This window comes from Bos grunniens, chromosome 24 (assembly GCF_055505025.1).
Source record: "Bos grunniens cultivar Pamir isolate PY7600 chromosome 24, Bosgru_T2T1.0, whole genome shotgun sequence".
Classification (NCBI taxonomy): domain Eukaryota; kingdom Metazoa; phylum Chordata; class Mammalia; order Artiodactyla; family Bovidae; genus Bos; species Bos grunniens.
In genome coordinates, this window is record NC_141188.1 from 41,928,469 (window position 1) to 41,945,521 (window position 17,053).

Genomic DNA, 17,053 nt, shown 5'->3' on the forward strand with positions numbered 1-17,053 from the left:
TATTAAATATTAAACAAGAAGGTCCTACTGTATAGCACAGGGAACTAATATCCCGGGATAAACCATAATGGAGGAGAATAAAAAAGGAATATATTAACATATGTGTGTGTGTATATATATATATGAAGTAAAGTGAAGTCACTCAGTTGTGTCCAACTCTTTGCGACTCCATGGACTGTAGCCTACCAGGCTCCTCAGTCCATGGGATTTTCCAGGCAAGAGTCCTGGAATGGTTGCCATTTCCTTCTCCAGGGGATCTTCGCGACCCAGGGATCGAACCCAGGTCTCCCACATTGTAGGCAGACGCTTTTCCATCTGAGCTACCAGGGAAGACCTTTGTATATTATATATGTATATAAAACTGAGGCACTTTGCTGTAACTGGATACTAATACAACACTGAAAATCAACTATACTTCAATAAAATAAGTTTTTAAAAAAGAAAATATAGCAGGATGATCAAGAAAGGGAACTCTGGGATATCTGTTTACCAATCACAGATCTACCAGCTATGACTAGCTATGGCCTAGTTATTAATACATCACATTATCTTTATTAGATGTAAGTCAGTCTGTCTTTGAGCCTCAGTTTCCTCATCTCTCAAATGGGCATAGTAATCAAACATGTCTTTTAGAGTTTCATTCCCCTAGCAAAATGCTCTGCTCATAGAAAGACTTCTGCAAATATAGTGAGATCCCCAAACACAGTGAGATAAATTCAAATGTTCTCCTCTATGGCTCGTCTCCTCTTCACAGTAATGATTGGAATCTTCAATTCAAAATGCAACATTTGGAAACTTTAAAATATTAAAGATGAGGAGAAAGTGAAGACGATCTTTTCTTTGATGTTAGCAATGAAGTGTTTTTTTTTTTTTTTTTTTCTCTTTTTCTTCATAGTCTAGTGAAAACCTGGCCTTATTACAGATCACAGGCCCCTGCCCACCATTGTTGCCGTAATTTAATCTGAGAGAGGACTCTGACATTGTCAGAATCAGGTTTCTTAATAGTATTAGTCAAGCAGAGCTTGAAGGAAGGTACCCAGTGACTTCAAAGGATATTTTTAAGCAAGTGAAATAAGGAGGAAGTGAGAATCCATGGGAATGTTACTGGGTACCATGGTTTCCACCCTGAGTTTTGGAAAAGCCGCATAACCTCCAAACTGTGTTCTGAGAAAAACAGTTGTCTGGTACAAAGGCATGACAACTGATATAAAACGTTAGTTCAAAGCCTTTGGGGGAAAAAAGAGGGACCCAAAGACAGTCACTGTCTCCTTTAAAGAACCACCACGTGGAGAGGGGCTGCTGCATGGAGAGCTGGTGCCTTTGAACTGTGAGTCAGACAACGGGGTGCCCCCTCACGCCCTCCGACTGGGCCGAGCCCCCCGACTTCCCAGCTCCGAGAAGCGCCTGCACAAAGCATCTTCTCCCAGGACTCATTGGGGACTTAAACAGAAGACGCAGAGGGTGACTGCACAGTGACTGCCAGTGGATCCTGATAAAATCCTCATAAATCAAGTGTTTCTTCCTTTGTCTTTTTTCCATATTCGATGAAGCAGCTTGCAAATTATGGCTGATGTGTATGTAGGAGGCTGTTACTGTGTCTCTAACACGGCTCTCCCCCCGGGGGCAGGGTGTACAGGCCATTGTAGTCAAGGGGGTGCTTTTGTGTGGGTGGTTGTTGCCCCTGGTCCGGGAGGCAGAGGAGGAGGGGGCGACAAGGATGAGATGCTTGGATGGCATCACCAACTCAATGGACATGAGTCTGAGCAAGCTCCGGGAGATGGTGAAGGACATGGGAGCCTAGCGTGCTGCAGTCCATGGGGTTGTGAGGAGTCAGACATGACTGAGCAGCTGAACAACGACAGGAGGCAGGGCTGGAAGGAAGGGGGATAGCGTGGCCTATTTCCGCACAGGCGCCCTCCCTGTGCACCGGCCCCAGAGTCCAGCCGTGCAGTGCAGGGAAGACCCCAGAAGCTGCATACAAGCTTGGACACGGCCTTAAAACCATATTTTCTAGCATCTTAACATCACCATGCGGGGACTCCATGACTAAGCAGGGAACTTTTTGAGAATATCAATCTACCTAATCATTTTACCTAAAATCGGCAAGAGGAAAAAGCTCCACAGAAACATATTTTTATAAAAATAATGACCTATTTGCAAATTGTGAGCATCTAGTCCCAGCTAGTAAGATGAAATACAAGAGTTACACAGTAAACTGAAAGCTTAGTCACTGGAGGACTGTTTGTAAAGAACTCTCACCCACGATGTTGTTGACACTCTTACAACGCAATAGGGTAGATGGGGCAGAAATTATTATTCTCATTTTTCAGAGGAGCAAACGAGAAAGGACTGCCAGGATAAATCTCATGGTTTCCTTGGATGTGGCCTTGTGTTGGGTCTGGCAGCTGTTATAAACTCAACGTGCCCCAAAGAAGAGCTTGGAAGAAGAAAAAGAAGAGAAAGGACGGAAAGGAAACCCTGCTGAAGGTCATCCCATGTAAATGGTGCATGCCTTCCTGCTCATTCACTTCAGTGGTGTCCGACTCTTTGCGACCCCACGTACTGTAGCCTGCCAGGCTTCTCTGTCCATGGGATTTCCCAGGCAAGAATACTGGCGTGGGTAGCCATGCCCTCCTCCAGGGGATCTTCTAGACCCAGGGATCAAACCTGTTTCCTGCATTGGCAGGTGGATTCTTTACCACTGAGCCACCAGGAAAGCTCCCCAAACCTATTACCTCTCCCCTTTTAATTAGGCCTATAGAAGGAATTCCTGGGGCATCTAAAGATTCATCCTAGTGGTTTAAGCCTTTATATGCAAGTGGCTTTGAACTCTGCTTGGAGGAGCCTTGCTTTTTTCCTGTGACAGGTTCTGGCCTCAGGCAGGATCTGAGCAACTTCAAAAGAGGGCACCTGCTCCATTCTTTCTTCTGTGCAGGTGTGAACTGGGTTTCACTGGCGAAAGTTTAAATGGCCCGGTTTCTTCTGGCCCCCGTGAACCGCTAATGATGTATTTTCCATTTTCATCCCCTTCTCCCCGGTTTCATGTACACATATTCACAAGGTGAGTGAAGCTGTGAAGTCCTGGGCGAAAAATTCTATCTGCTCCCATCATGTCTGAGACTAAGCAGACTCTGACGGTGAGTGCATGCACCGGGCAGAAATCTGCTTATCACTGGGGCCATGCTCCCCACTGCTACCTCACTGCTCAAGGCTTCTCCAGGTAGAGACAGCTGGGGGCCAGGGGCGGGCAGGGCAGAAACTGTGATGCACGCTGCACACTTAGGGCTTTGCTTCACCAGACAGGTTTGTTCAGTGCCACCGATGCATGCAGAGCCTCCACATTTCTGCAGGAAACGGAAGTTAATTTAAATCATACAGTTGGGACTCAATCAACTGGACTCCAAATTCCAAGCCAGTTCTGTCTCTAACTCCCTCTCTTTCCTCCTTCTCCTTTTCTTCCTTCTATCATGCCTCCTTCCTTACTTTTGTTCTTCATTTTCTCAACCACACACTATCTTTGATCAATGAAAGATAATACATCATTTGATACCTCTGCAAGGGGGCTTATTTATATTTTCCATTTATTATCTCAAAATATGCTTCCATGATCTCAATGTGTCTCTAAAAATGAGATTTCACGATTGCAGCAGAGCCTAGAGAAGAAATTGTGAGTAACAAAAACAGCAACAATCTTCCTTTTCTGCTGGGTCATGTTAGCTCCAATTAAGCCACCCTGGGAGGTATTTAAATGATCTTTTTGTCTACGGTTTTTCAGCAGGTGCTATACTTCTAGTGGATCAGGAAGCTTTTGCCTGTGCATGCATGCTAAGTCACTTCAGTTGTGTCCCACTCTTTGTAACCCCATGGACTGTGGCCCACCGGGCTCCTCTGTCCACGGGATTTTCTAGGCAAGAATACTGGACTGGGTTGCCATGCCCTTCCTCCAGGGGAATCCTCCGGACCCAGGGATCAAACCTGCATCTTTTATGTCTCCTGTATTGGCAGGCAAGTTCTTTACCACTAGGGCCAACTAAGAAGCCATTCTGCCTGTGGTTAACCTCAAAATTCAACCTAACATTGAGGATAGGTAGGAATGGGCTGTGGTCAGATCCGTGTTCTTTTTTTAATTTACATTTTGACTTTCATGGGGTTGGACAAGTGTCATAGGCTTACTGATGCCCAAAACACCACGACAGTACAAACGGTGGGCAGTGTGGGCTCCTACCCTGGGCTTGGACCTTACAGGGTTCTGAGCATTACTAACCTACAAAAACAAACATATCATGGGGCCCGTGGTCATCTTTGTCCCTTGGGACCTGATGCTCAGTGTTGAGAGACCATAAAGCATCCCCCTAAACATCAAAGCTCAAAACCAGCTCTGGTCAGACTCCAGAGAAATGCTTCCCCTTGGCTTTTGATCCCTGGTCTTGGAAGGGAAAGACACTGTCAAGACTTCCAGGGTGGACTGCCACTGCCACGGCAGATGGACACACCTCAGTGTGTATGTGATGTCACCGCAGAGCCACTTCCTTAAAGGAAAAGTCAAATCAATTAAAAATCAAAACCTTGGGACTTCCCTGGCTGTCCATTGGCTCTTCTTTGTGGAGCAGTATAATTTGAAATCTAGGTCGGATGGAGAGGAATGTGACTACTCAGACCTCAGTCCTGGACAACCGAATTTTTGCCAGGATCCGGCCAAGCCTTTTGAAGTTATGCATCGGGATTTGGGTCAAAACCAAAGGTAGGGACTTCCCTGGTGGTCCAGTGGCTGAGACTCTATGCTCCCAGTGCAGGCGGCCTGGGTTCCATCCCTGGTCGGGGAACAAGATCCCACATGCTGCAACTAAAAATCCCTCTGGCCCCAGCGAAGATGGAAGATCCTGAGTACCACAGAGAAGACCCGGTGCAGACAAATAAATAAAATATTTAAAAAAAGAAAGGGGCTTTCCACAACTGTGGGAAGATTTTTAATTTTCAGATTTCAAGAACCTGAGGTAACATTTTTGACGAAAATATATCCTCAAGTTTGCAGAATCTGAGTACACGAATCCTTTCTCAGTGTTTTCCCAGAGAGCTTTCCGTGATGATGAAACATTCCGTATCTCTGCTGTCCACATGTGGCTACTGAGGACTTGCAAGAACCACTAAGGAACAAAACCAGGTGAAATGTGGCTAGAAACCTTCCACACAGAACAACATAGTTTCCGATCATTGCTGTCACCAGAACACAAATTATGTGATAATCTCCATGATGACAACATTTGAATGATTTTACTAAAATAAAGGGGAAATTATATTTATGGAATAAATACCTAATAATGCATGAATTATGTATGTCTTTATTTTATTACTGATCCATACAGCCAGACTATCAATAGGAAATCTAGATACATACAGTGATATATTCAGTTGTCTTTGATACTTTGCTAACTTTTGACATATGAAAATTATAGGCTTTCTTTTTTTAATATTTATTTGGCTGCACTGACTCTTAGGTGTGGAACTCTGACTCTTGGCTGTGGAATTCGAATCTTTAGTTGCCATATGTGAGATCTAGTTCCCTGACCAGGGATCAAACACTGGCCCCCTGCAGTGGAAGCCCAGAGTCTTAGCCACTGGACCACCAGGGAAGTCCCTTGAAATCTTTAGATATATGATAGGTGATGGCTTTACAGCACCCCTAACTCTGACCAGCCATTCTGCAAATATCACTGCTGTTTCCAGAGAGACAGGAGTGTCATGTGGTTGGATTAAAAAAAAAAATCTTCTCTGCTTGGGGGGAAAAAAAAGTCACAGGAAATATCCCACTGGTAGGACTCCTACAGTATCGTTCCTTAGAGGAAGTCAAGTCCATTCCTTCTGATACAGGTCTTCCATCTGGGCTCAGTGCTGCTTTGGCCAGTTATCTGGAAGAGGGAGCGAATAATCAGTAGCTGTTAGAATGGCCAGGGATTGAGCTGCTGGCAAAAACCCCATCACTGTTTGCAATGTGGATTGAAGGCTAATAAGGGCAGAGTCGGCTTAACACTGTAATATTTAGAGATCAGAGATAATAGAAATTCACTGGGCCTCCTGCTGTTTTAAGTAACCAGGGGAAGGGACGTGGCACTTTCAGGACAGCAGCCCTGGGAGGCCCCTCAGGGCTTTTCTCTCCAATGCTGCGGGACCCCTCTCTGTGTACCTGCCTCCCACGCCCCATCCCCCCAGGCACCTAACACATCCTTGCCCCAGGGTGGGGTGCTCCATGTTTTCTCCTGGAAGTCCCCGAGGGAGTGAGTCCTAGGGTCCCACAGTGGTAACCTGCTCATTCTCTACATTGACTTTTGCTGATTTTCCCCTCTGTCTTACTTTCCTATGCTTTTTGTCCTATTTCCTGGGATTACTTTCTCAATAGAACCTAAGACCACTTACACTTAAATCCTTACCTTCAGGCCTGTTCCTGGGGGAGCCCAGGGTTAAGACAGCCTCCTGCACAGAGCACAGTGCCTGGGAGATACATGCCTTCAGAGATCTTCAAACAAGTTCACATACTACTGTGCAAATGATATCCTATCCTAATATTAACATCTTCACTCAAAGAAATTACTTGGAAAGAAAATGACTAGATTGATGTCTCCCTCCTTATCTGGGTCCATTTCACATTTATTAACGTAACAGCTCCATTGGAAAGCACCATAACCATTTTTTAAAAAATCAAATTTGGGCTCCATCACAGTGCAGGCAGGACCTGGGTGCCAGGGAAACAGACTCTCACTGCTGATCCTCAGAGGTATGTGACTTGCCTGCTTCTCCAGACTTCAAATGTTATTTTGCAATCGAGATAAGATAAGGCTCAACAAGTACAGATTTGCAAGAAGAGGTTGGGTGATGTAATGTCCTTAAGAAGTAAATGATTAATACAGAGCCCCTGAAAAGGCACTTGTGATATATAAGTGGAATATAATAAGTGGAATTGTGTAATATATAATATTATAATATAGGATATAATAAGTGGAATTCCACAAGAAAGAGGGGCTGTTGGCTGGGGCACAAAAGGCAAAAGCCCAGTCCATCAGTTGGCCCCGGGCACGTGATAGCTATGACATATCCCTGTTTGTTGGTTCTAGGGTCCACTGGAGACCTCAGGGTCAAAGTGAGCGTGGGATCAACTCACCTTTTGGGCCTTTGTGAGGAAGGGGCTCGGGGTAGCCCCCGGTACACCTGACTGAGGGGTGTGTCCTCTTGCTGCAACACCTGCTACTCACCGGTCGTTACTTGGTTTCTAATTGAACCTCTACACAGGCCTTCTATCTTGTTAATATAGGTCTCTACAGACGCTCGGTGCTGGCTCCCTGTATCTATTCAGAGGAAAACAGAAATAGTTCTCCTCCCGCCCCGTCCTCCCCTTTTTTTGCAGTCTTACAAAGTGAACCTCTTTACTGAAGCATTAGAAGCTTTTTTATCCACTTAATCAAATAGGCATTCCAGACCCCAAACGGTAAATTATATATTTCCAGACATCATTTGATTCATTCCCCACGCCTCTTCCTCCCGCGTTTCCCAATACTTCGCACCAGGTACAGAAATCACAGGTTCCGTAGGTCCGACCCCTCGTTTCGGTGTGACCACCGCCTCCGGTGCACGGCCGGCGGGTCGCTCGGGTCCCCCACCCCCCCATCCCGGGTCGGCGGGGGCGCCATGAAGGGGCCCGGCGCGTCCCGCTCGGCGGGTGCTGGGCTCCGGGGCGCGTGTGTCCCGCGAGGCCGCTGCGGAGTCTGGGTGCCCGCGGCCGCCGCTCTCCGCCCGGGCGCCTGCCAACTTCGCGTCGCGGAGAACCCGCAGCCCTTCTCAGCGCTCCGGATCTGCCGGCTCGCCCGGCCCGCAGCCGCAGGGGAGCGCCAGCCCCGCGACTCCCGGCCCCGCCGGCCCTGCACGCCGACCCTGCCGTCCGGCGCCGGGATCGGAGCCGCCGTCTCGCCCGCCCCGCTCGCCAACTCCCGGCAGCCCGTGACCCAGGACAAACTTCTGGTCCAGGCGCGGCCCCGGAGCGGTCACCCTCCCGGAAGCCGGCCGCGAAACCGGGGCCGGGGAGGGAGCGGGCGGGAGGGAGCGGGTGGTACCGCCCGGCCGCCGCTCCCGGCGCGGTGACGCCGCCCCCGCGGCCGCCCCCCGCCCGGCTCCCCCGGAGGCGCCGCGGCCGCCGAGCACCGAGTGCGGGCCGGCGGGGCCGGGCGCTCACGCCCTCTAGCGGGCCGCGGCAGCCGGGCGGCCGTGACGTGGGCGCTCCCTTCAGCCGGCCTGCGGGGCCCCGTCAGTCAGTCGCGGAGCAGGAGCCCCGCGCGCAGCCGGCGCGGGCTCGGCCATCGGCGCGCCGCCGCCCGGGGGCTGGCTCGTCTGCCCGCGCAGAGGCGGCGGGCGGGACGCGCGCGGCCTCGGCCTCGGCCCCGGCCCCGGCCCCGGCCCCGGGCACCGCGGCGCCGGAGGCTCGGGTCCCGAGCCCAGGAAGAAGAACCAAGCCAGCGCAGCCGCCGGCACGGAGGGCGGATTTTGGCTCCGCGGGCGCGCCCTCCGCTCCCTCTCGCAGCCGCGCCAGCTTCAGCGGGGCCGGCGACAGGACAGGGGGACCCTGGCCCCTTGCCCCCCCGGCCCCGGGAGCCGCCGGAGTTGAGACTTCTGCAACTGTTGGCACTCGGAGCGTCTGGTTCTGGTTTTGGCTGTTCACCCTCTTCTCGCCGCCTTGGAGGCACAGCTCCCGGCCGCCCTCTGCCCTCGCGCCCACCCAGCGCCGCCGGGGAGCGGCCCGGGGCGCACTTGGCACCATGAGCCGACTTGGGACTTGCCTGGCCACTTTGACTGGACTTTTGCTAACTGCGGCGGGGGACTCGTTTTCAGGTAAGCGGGGCCTCGCCTGCAGGGGCCTGGGGCGCGCGGGCCGGAGGGGGGCTCTGAACACCGGTAGCTCCGGGGTGGGAGAGCCCGAGCCGCTGACGGCGAGGCCGGGCAGGGGGCGCGGCGGGCTGAGCACAGCCGCTTCCAGTCCCCGGCGCGGGAGCGGGGCTGGCGGGAAGGGTGGGCACCTAGCGCTCGGGCCGGCCGAGCGGAGGAGCCCCGGGGGCTGGCCCAGGAGCCAGGCTCTCATCTCCGCCCCCGCCCCTCCGCGGCCTGGGCGTGTGTCCGCGAGGACGGCGCCACTCGGAGTCCCCGGTCGGCTCCGGGAGCAACAGCGGAAAACTTTGCCTGAAGTTGGGAGCTGCAGCCGCCGGCCGCCGGGCGTGGGCGCTGCGCGGTCCTTTTCGCCGCGAGCGGCTGCCGGGCCGGGTTGCCGTGCCCGCTGCGCCCGCGCGATCGGTGGACCCGGCGGCGGCGATCTCCAGTTCCCTGCCCTCCCGCCTCCGCCCGGCCCGCCGAGGCCGTGACCTCCGCTCGTATTGGCATTCGGGAGGCTGCCCGGGAGAGCCGAGGCGGCGGCCTCGCAGGTTACTGCAGGAGGATCGGGCCCCAGGGTCCGGGCAACCGCGGCTCTGGCCCTCCGGGCTCTTCCTCCGTACCTCTGGCCCAGCGGAGCACCCGGCCAGGGGCAGCGGTCAGCCCGCCCCGCGGCCCGCGGCCGGGGGTGGGCAGGAAAGGGAGTGCGGGGAGGTGCCCGCTGCGCGCCTGCAGTCGGAGCCAGGAGAGCTCCTTGCGGGAGGACGCGTAGCCGGGAGTTGGGGGTCAGGAGGGGCGCGAACCCTGCCTGGTGTTACCTGGAGCACACACGTGGATGGACAGCCAACGCTTGCACACCTGCACACTTGTACACTTTCTCGCGTGTGTGTCAGTTTCATTAAGGTCTATGTTGAATGGTGGAACTGGGCTTTTTTTTCCTTTTAATATAAAGCCTGTTATTTGGCCTTGAACTTGGGCTGCAAAATAGGTTTCTATGTTTATTCGGGAGGAATGAGTAAGTTGATTTTTTTTTTTTTTTTTTTTTAATTTGATGAGGGAGAATTTCACAGATGGTAAAACACATATTTTAAAACGTTGGAGACTTTTCCGTCTGGCCTTCCGACCAGAGAAAACTTAAATCTTTACTTCCTGGAGTCTGGGGGACACGCAGGCGCAGAGGCCATGCCCCACGTTGATGAGCCCCGAGACCCTTGACCACAGTTGGACTCCAAGGAAGCTGAGCGTGGAGTTGGCTGCTCGCTGTATGCTGTCAGTTTCAATACAGAAATACCCTTTCCCGAAGTTTAATATGCCCTTAACTGTCTGGTAATTGCACGTGCGCCAGAGGACTTAACAAAACAATCCACTGCTGTCTGCTATAAAATTGATGCCGATTTTGGCCTGCGTTCTTTTTTACTGGTGAATTATGGAGTAGACTCGCTAGTTTTAGAGCCTTGTAACTCATTAGTGTTAGAAGCCAAGGATGAGGGCCTCAGTGATGGTTTTCTCTTTATTAAGATCCATAGCTCCCTGCCTGGGATTTGTTTCAAGTTAAGCTGTGTCAGAAAGCGTTTGGATGGATTTTCAAGAAGTGGGTAAGGGATTGGGGTGGAGGTGGGGAACAAATATTTACGTAGTTTATTTAAATGATCAGTTTCTCATCATTAAAAGGAACTTCAGCCTAAGTAGTACTGACCTATGTCCTTGTTAATGCTTATGTAAATTAATAGTCAAACCAAAGAGACTTTGCTTTTACTAAATTTTATCCAGGTTTTTCTTTCAGAGGAAGTACATCATTCTATTTGTTATCCTACCAGTAATTGAACTGTGCCTTCATTTTTTCTTTTTTTTTTTTTTAATTTGGAAAGCCAGAGTTAACCTAGTATGGAGGAACTGAAGGGCAGTATCCCAGAGAATGCTTAGAAATGATGAAATTAAAAAAAAATTGAAGTTGGCAAATTTTGTGTGTGCAGGGATCAGATAAATTACAGTGTATCATGGTTTTGCCCTCCACTTTGGGTTTTAGGTGGGAAGTACCTGTGGGAAGCGCTTAATGCTTTGGAAAAGTCAGTTTTTTATTTTTGAAAATTTTTTTATGTTGGGAAAGTTAATTCTGATGTTATGAGTGATACCGACACTTATTTCTCTTTATGAGTCTTCTGGATATTTGGTTGCTGGTCACCTGACATGAGGATCCTTTTAGAGACAGAGGAAGTAGATTGTAAGTGGCTTGAGGGCAAAGTCAGTTATTTTTTCTTCTTGATTCCCATAAAACACCTACATAGAGCCCTAGACCCAACAGACACTCACATTTGTTGAATAAATGACTGATGTGAATTCTGATCATTTGCAGACATTCAAATTGTACATGAACTGGCTGACACAGCAGGGAGGGAGAGGAAGGACTATCAGGCATCAGACTGGCTTGCATTGTCCCGGCTTTTGAAATTGACATTTTCATCACAGATTCTTCTCAGCCTCAGTGCAACCAGTGGACTGAATCAGGAGGCTTTATGTAATCAGTGGAGAGGTGTTTTTTTTTTGTAACCAAGATTTGTACACAAGACACTTTGCTGTTTCCCCTCTTTTGGAATGCATTCACAATTGATGTGATTGCTGATTAATCATTTCTGGAGGGTACTGCACATAATTTAGATGCTAGATATAGGAACTAAACACTTTGGAAGAAAACAGAAAAGATTTAGGTTTTGTTGTTGTTGTTGTTCAGGAGGCCTTTTATTTAAACATTTCATTTTAAACGTCACTTTCCGTTTTTACAATTTCTAAGTTGTTAAGCAAGATATTGGAGGCTCACTTTCTGCCTTCTATCTAGGCTCTGTATGATCATTCAGAAGAACTTTTGCAAAAAAGTATGCAAGTAAGAAGCAAGGCAGAAAGTGAAATCATTTTTGCTTCTGCTTAATACTGTCTTTTCCATAGTGAAGCCAAGTAGCTGGCAAGTCATACTTCTTCGACCCATTTTCTTAAAAGCCAGGTGGTAATATATACTATACAAGGAAGTGTTTGGTTTTATATAATAATGAGATTGATGTGATAAATTCTAGTAAGCAAGCCTTGGTTTGCAGAAATAGAAATACAAACAGATTTCCACTACACTGTTTAGAACAGATTAAACCTTAATATAATTTTGTGAGTTTGAAACTCTCCTGAAGAAATGTATTCTTTAAAATACTCTTTTAAGGACAGTTGGGGGGAAACAGCTGAAATCTGAATGGAGTCTGTAGTTGAATTAGTAGAATTGTACCAACATTTAGTTTCTTCATTTTGAATAATTTGAGTAGTTAAGTCAGATGGAGAAGGCAATGGCACCCCACTCCAGTACTCTTGCCTGGAAAATCTCATGGACGGAGGAGCCTGGTGGGCTGTAGTCCATGGGGTCACTAAGAGTGGGACACGACTGAGCGACTTCACTTTCACTTTTCACTTTCATGCATTGGAGAAGGAAATGGCAACCCACTCCAGTGTTCTTGCCTGGAGAATCCCAGAGACCGGGGAGCCTGGTGGGCTGCCGTCTATGGGGTCGCACAGAGTCCGACACAACTGAAGCAGCTTAGCAGAAGCAGCAGCAGTTAAGTCAGATGTCCACACAGGGGAAGGTGGGAGAAACATGTACTTGAAATCTTTGTACTATTTTTGCAACTTTTCTATAAGTTGAAAGTCATTTCAAAATATAAGATTTTACAGTACCCTTTACAGAGACTGTGAATAGATTTGTTAAGCAGTTTGTTTTATTTTTTCTTTTTCGGATAACTAGAGTCATGACATTTTACATTTTTCTGTTGCTTCAATGAGATTGATAATGGATGTGATGAAAAGATTGTAAATTTAAATCACTGCGTGTGAAAGAGATATGCCAAGAAATCACTGTACATTTTTAGTGTTATATGGATGTAAAGAAGTATTGCTTGAGCTTAATCAATTGTTCTGATCTGCAAAATCACAGGTTTTAGTCTCTGATGTTTTCAAAGGGTTGGTTCACAAATTTTCAGTAGAAAAGTTACTTACATATATTGATATATAGATAAGCGTGTATATAATTTGCGTAATTCTAAATGAACTTTCCCTAATGAGCAAGTAACCTGAATTATATCTTCAGATGGTATAAAACCGTGTATGAATGAAACACAGCCTTTTGTTTTGGGAAAAGTTGATTTTTGAATTTAGGTATTTCTCTGACAATTCTATGGAAGTCGGTAGCTTTATTTAAAAATTTCATAGTTTCATAACAATTGTACATTCTAGGAATTGATAGGCTGTATGTATCTGTTTCAGTAGAGGCACTGTTTGGGGTTAAGTAGTGTTTTTCTCAGTTTTTGTTTTAGGTTTAGTTTTCTAGAATGAGTGTGTCTAACCTGAATATCCTAAGACATAGTTTTCAGTTAGGGGACAGGCATTTTAATAAGTACTTACATACTTTTTCAACAGTATAACATTTCTTAAGGCAGTGTCTACCGTGCTTTGTAATTCTAGGAGTCTTCTCTTTGAAAACCAACTTTCCCACAAACTTTTCTCAGGCTTCGTCTTATCTTTAGGACTACAGCCTGTTAATCGGCTTCTTTTGTAAGTGAGAGAAGGTTTCATTACTTATGTTTTTCAAACTCATTAGTGAAAAGTTTAAGGAGGATGCACAATAACATAGACCTCCCATCATAAGAGGATGCTGTTTCTCCAGTTCCTAAAATACTGCAGTGGTTTAGCATTTAGTCTGATCAGAAAGACTGCTTTTACTCTGTTGCTCTGAAAAAGAACTCAGCGGAGGAAAACAGTAGGTAGGGCTGGTGTTAGGTGGGAGGCAGGAAAGTTTTAGTCATCACCTCCATAGCCTGTGGCCCCCTGCCTTCCAGGGGCCAGCTGGCAAGGTCAGGATCTGATGAAGAGGTGGGAACGTGGGGAGGGAAAGAGAAGAACACAGGCTGAGGAGGGTGGGGAGTTGTGTGTGCTCACGTGTAGGAACACAGGTGTGCAGATCTTGTTAGGATCGTGTGCAGGTTAAGGATCCAGAGAGGATCAAGTGTGCAGGAAGATCGGGCTGATGTCCTACACCTGGGTGGCTTTAGGTTGCCTGGGGGGTGGGGCGTGGGAGTGTTGTGCCAGTGCTTCCACTGAGCTGTGTTTATACCCATGCTGCTCAAAACCAAGTGTGCTCGAGGGTCACCAGGAGCAGTCCTTCCCAATCTTGGTCTCTATGGCCGGCTGTGGTGATTCTTTTGTCCAGGCCCCCAAAGCATCCACAGGTGATCCTGGCCACCTTTTGAAAAACATTATTCTAAAAGAGTCAGCCTTGGATGAACAGCCTCAGCATCACTCAGGAACAGGTAGACAGGTAGACTCCTGGCCCCACCCAGAGGGATAAAAATCTGAAAGTCCAGGGTGGGGCTGGAGGCATGGGGACAGCAGTAGATGCTAGAACTAACCCTCCAGGTGCTTGGGATGCTGGACAGAGCGTGAGTTCTGAAAGGCCTGGGATTCTCAGCCTGCACTTTTCAGCCTCCCTTGACAAGATCAGAAAGTACCAGAGATGCAACTGAAACTCACATCCATGCACTTAGTAACCCCCACCCCCACTGTGAACACAGCCCAAATTACGAAACAGGCTGATGTGATGGTGTTGTGACTCTCAGTCTCTTAGCGCGACATTTCAAATAATGTTCTTATCTGCAGAAGATATTGGATCCAGCCAGTTGTAAAATGACAATGAAAAAAAATTTCCTTTAATTTTACTTACCGCAATGTAAAGTTTTAATTAAATTTTGCAGTCACTGAAAATTAGCCACCGGAAATTTCTGTGGGTTGACACTGTGTTTCAAAGATATTTGTTGACTTGTTATAATAAGCACATAGCCCAGTGCACCTATTAAAATGATACTTTCTATTCAAAGTGGATATTGAGCATTACTGCTGGGAAAGCCCCTTTAGGGGATTGCAGAAGGCATTGGGGGTGGTCATGGGCAAAGATCAGAAGGATACAGTTATAGTACTTTGGAAAGTTGTCCAATTATTTAAAGTTTCAAAATCTGCTGAAATAGAAAGAAACAAGGAATTTCTTAGGCAAGAATGAGGAATTAATGTGCATAAAATTTGGAATTTTAATATGGGAATGTGACACTTTGCCTTTGGAAATGAAGGAGCTTTTTAATATAGATCTTTGTAAAGTATTGATAATGTACTCTTACGAGTCTCCTAAGATAGCACCTCGTTTTTCTATTTTCCACCAAAGACCATCCCTGCTTCTCTATCCTTAAACACTCCAGGTAAACAAAATGGATTGTGATGTCATTTAACGGATTTATCTTGAAACATTATCAGCAAACTTTCAGAGAATACATGGCGGGCAGAGTGCTTTCCATACGGCAGGCAGGCCTCCAGCTCCCTACTCCTCTGGCCGATGTCCCCAGCCCATCAGCAGGTGTAGCTGCCCAGTGGGTGTGTAGGCAGGGGTATCACCAGCCTCACCCGCACAGCCCCCTGGATGCATCCACTGAGAGCTGAAGGAAGGCAAGGTTTGGAGGGAGCCTGCATCTGCTGTGATGACTTGTTCACATCAAATGAAATTCTTCAGTGGAAGTTGCTGCTTTTCTTGTAATTCACTTTGTTTTAGTTCAAAACTGACCCCAGGACAACTTCAGACTCTGTGGTGATTATTTCTCCTTTGTTCCTCTTTTTGGTTGTATCCTGTGTGAGTATTCAGTGGTGTCTGACTCTTTTCGGCCCCATGGACTATAGCCCACCAGGCTCCTCTGTCCTTGGGGTTTTCCAGACAAGACTACTGGAGTGGGTCGCCGTTTCCTTCTCCATGGCTGTATCCTAAGTGGCCGCTGTTCTGTGTATAGCAGTGGCACTGGGAGAAATAGATTATCTGGCAGCTATCTAAGAGTTCAGGGTAACTTACAGAACTTTCTCCATCAAGTCTTTCGGTAATCGACCAGAAAAGTGGCCACGTGCAGATGTGTGACATAGATATGAAGAGCGTGGGCACCTTGCTTCTGTCTGCAGGAGACTCCTTTCCCAACATTGCTGGTTCAGGTATATAATGCAGGCAGTCATTAAACTTTGCATGGATACCTCATAGCCCACCAGGCTCCTCTGTCCATGGGATTTCCTAGGCAAGAATACTGGAGTGTTACCTGAGTTAGTCCATTTTTCTGCTTAAAACTGAGAAGAATCCTGAGTCCTTAAAAACTTTTTCTGTGATGTGAAAGGTTTGGGCCCTGAATTGGAGGCAGAGGGATGGTGGAGGATCAGATGGAAGGATCTTACTTACTTTCACGCTGGGGCTGCAAGGGAGGGAAACTGTTATGGTCAAGAATCCAGGACCTGCAGCTGAGAGAGAATGAGGGTCAAATTGTCAGAGGCTTGTGAAAACAGAGTTTTTAGACTCTCCCTTGAAGGAGGGAGCTAGCATTTAACAGAATGATTTATTTAAAAATACAACAGCTAGGCAGAAGCAAAGCATGTGGTTTGTATGGGCCTCAGAACAGAAACACTTAGAGAGCATCCGTTTGTTTTCAGATGGTTGAGTATTCCCTTTCATCTCTTTCCTATTCAATATGCAGAAAGCAGATTTATTGCAGACAGTGAGAATATGTTTTAGTTTGAGTTACCATGGAAGGCAGAGGCCTGGTACTTCTCCCTGATTCTAGTGGTGGAATCACAACAGGGTCTAACGTGGGCTTCTGACTGTGGATGGGATGGGGAGGCGCTGGATCACACCCGTCCTGCAGTCCATTCTGAGGGTTTCTGTTTGATCTGTCTTCTCTGGTGTAGTCTGAGATGTTTTAAATAATGTTAAAACCACAAGTTTGAAGTTGCCTCATTGTGATATTCTCCCTAGATACAAATATAAAGTTGCCTAAAGCATTTCTTTTAAAATAAATACTCATAATGTATAGAATCAAGTTACAGTGTTTTGCATTTAGTAATCACATAATCTTTTTATACAGTTCCTGGGGTTGTCATGGCAAGTATACTGGGGTGGTTTGCCATCTCTTTGGATCCTCTAATGGATCACGTTTTGTCAGAACTTTCCACTAAGACCCATGCTTCTTGGGTGGCCCTACACAGCATGGCTCAAAGCATTATTGAGTTACACAGCCCCCTTTGCCATGACAAAGGGGTTACCTGATGCCAA

General features: G+C 47.6%; 1 protein-coding gene and 1 long non-coding RNA gene across 6 annotated transcripts in view; one reads left to right on the forward strand and one right to left on the reverse strand.

The window, feature by feature from the left end:
- Positions 1 to 5,327: 5,327 nt before the first annotated feature.
- Positions 5,328 to 7,337, reverse strand: LOC147346127 (uncharacterized). The gene is made up of 2 exons (XR_015153944.1): positions 7,154 to 7,337; positions 5,328 to 5,906 (listed from the first exon to the last, which is right to left on the reverse strand). It is a non-coding gene; the product is annotated as an uncharacterized LOC147346127 (long non-coding RNA).
- Positions 7,338 to 8,271: 934 nt separating this feature from the next.
- Positions 8,272 to 17,053, forward strand: part of PTPRM (protein tyrosine phosphatase receptor type M) — a 665,820-nt gene continuing 657,038 nt past the window's right edge. For 3 of the 5 annotated variants that reach the window (XM_086373137.1, XM_086373136.1, XM_086373138.1), the window contains exon 1: positions 8,274 to 8,871. In XM_086373137.1, coding sequence (XP_086229263.1) covers positions 8,799 to 8,871 — 73 coding nt within the window. In that variant the 5' untranslated portion in view covers positions 8,274 to 8,798. Of the gene's footprint in view, positions 8,872 to 17,053 lie in introns of all 5 variants that reach the window. The other 2 variants (XM_086373140.1, XM_086373135.1) reach the window with 2 other exon arrangements.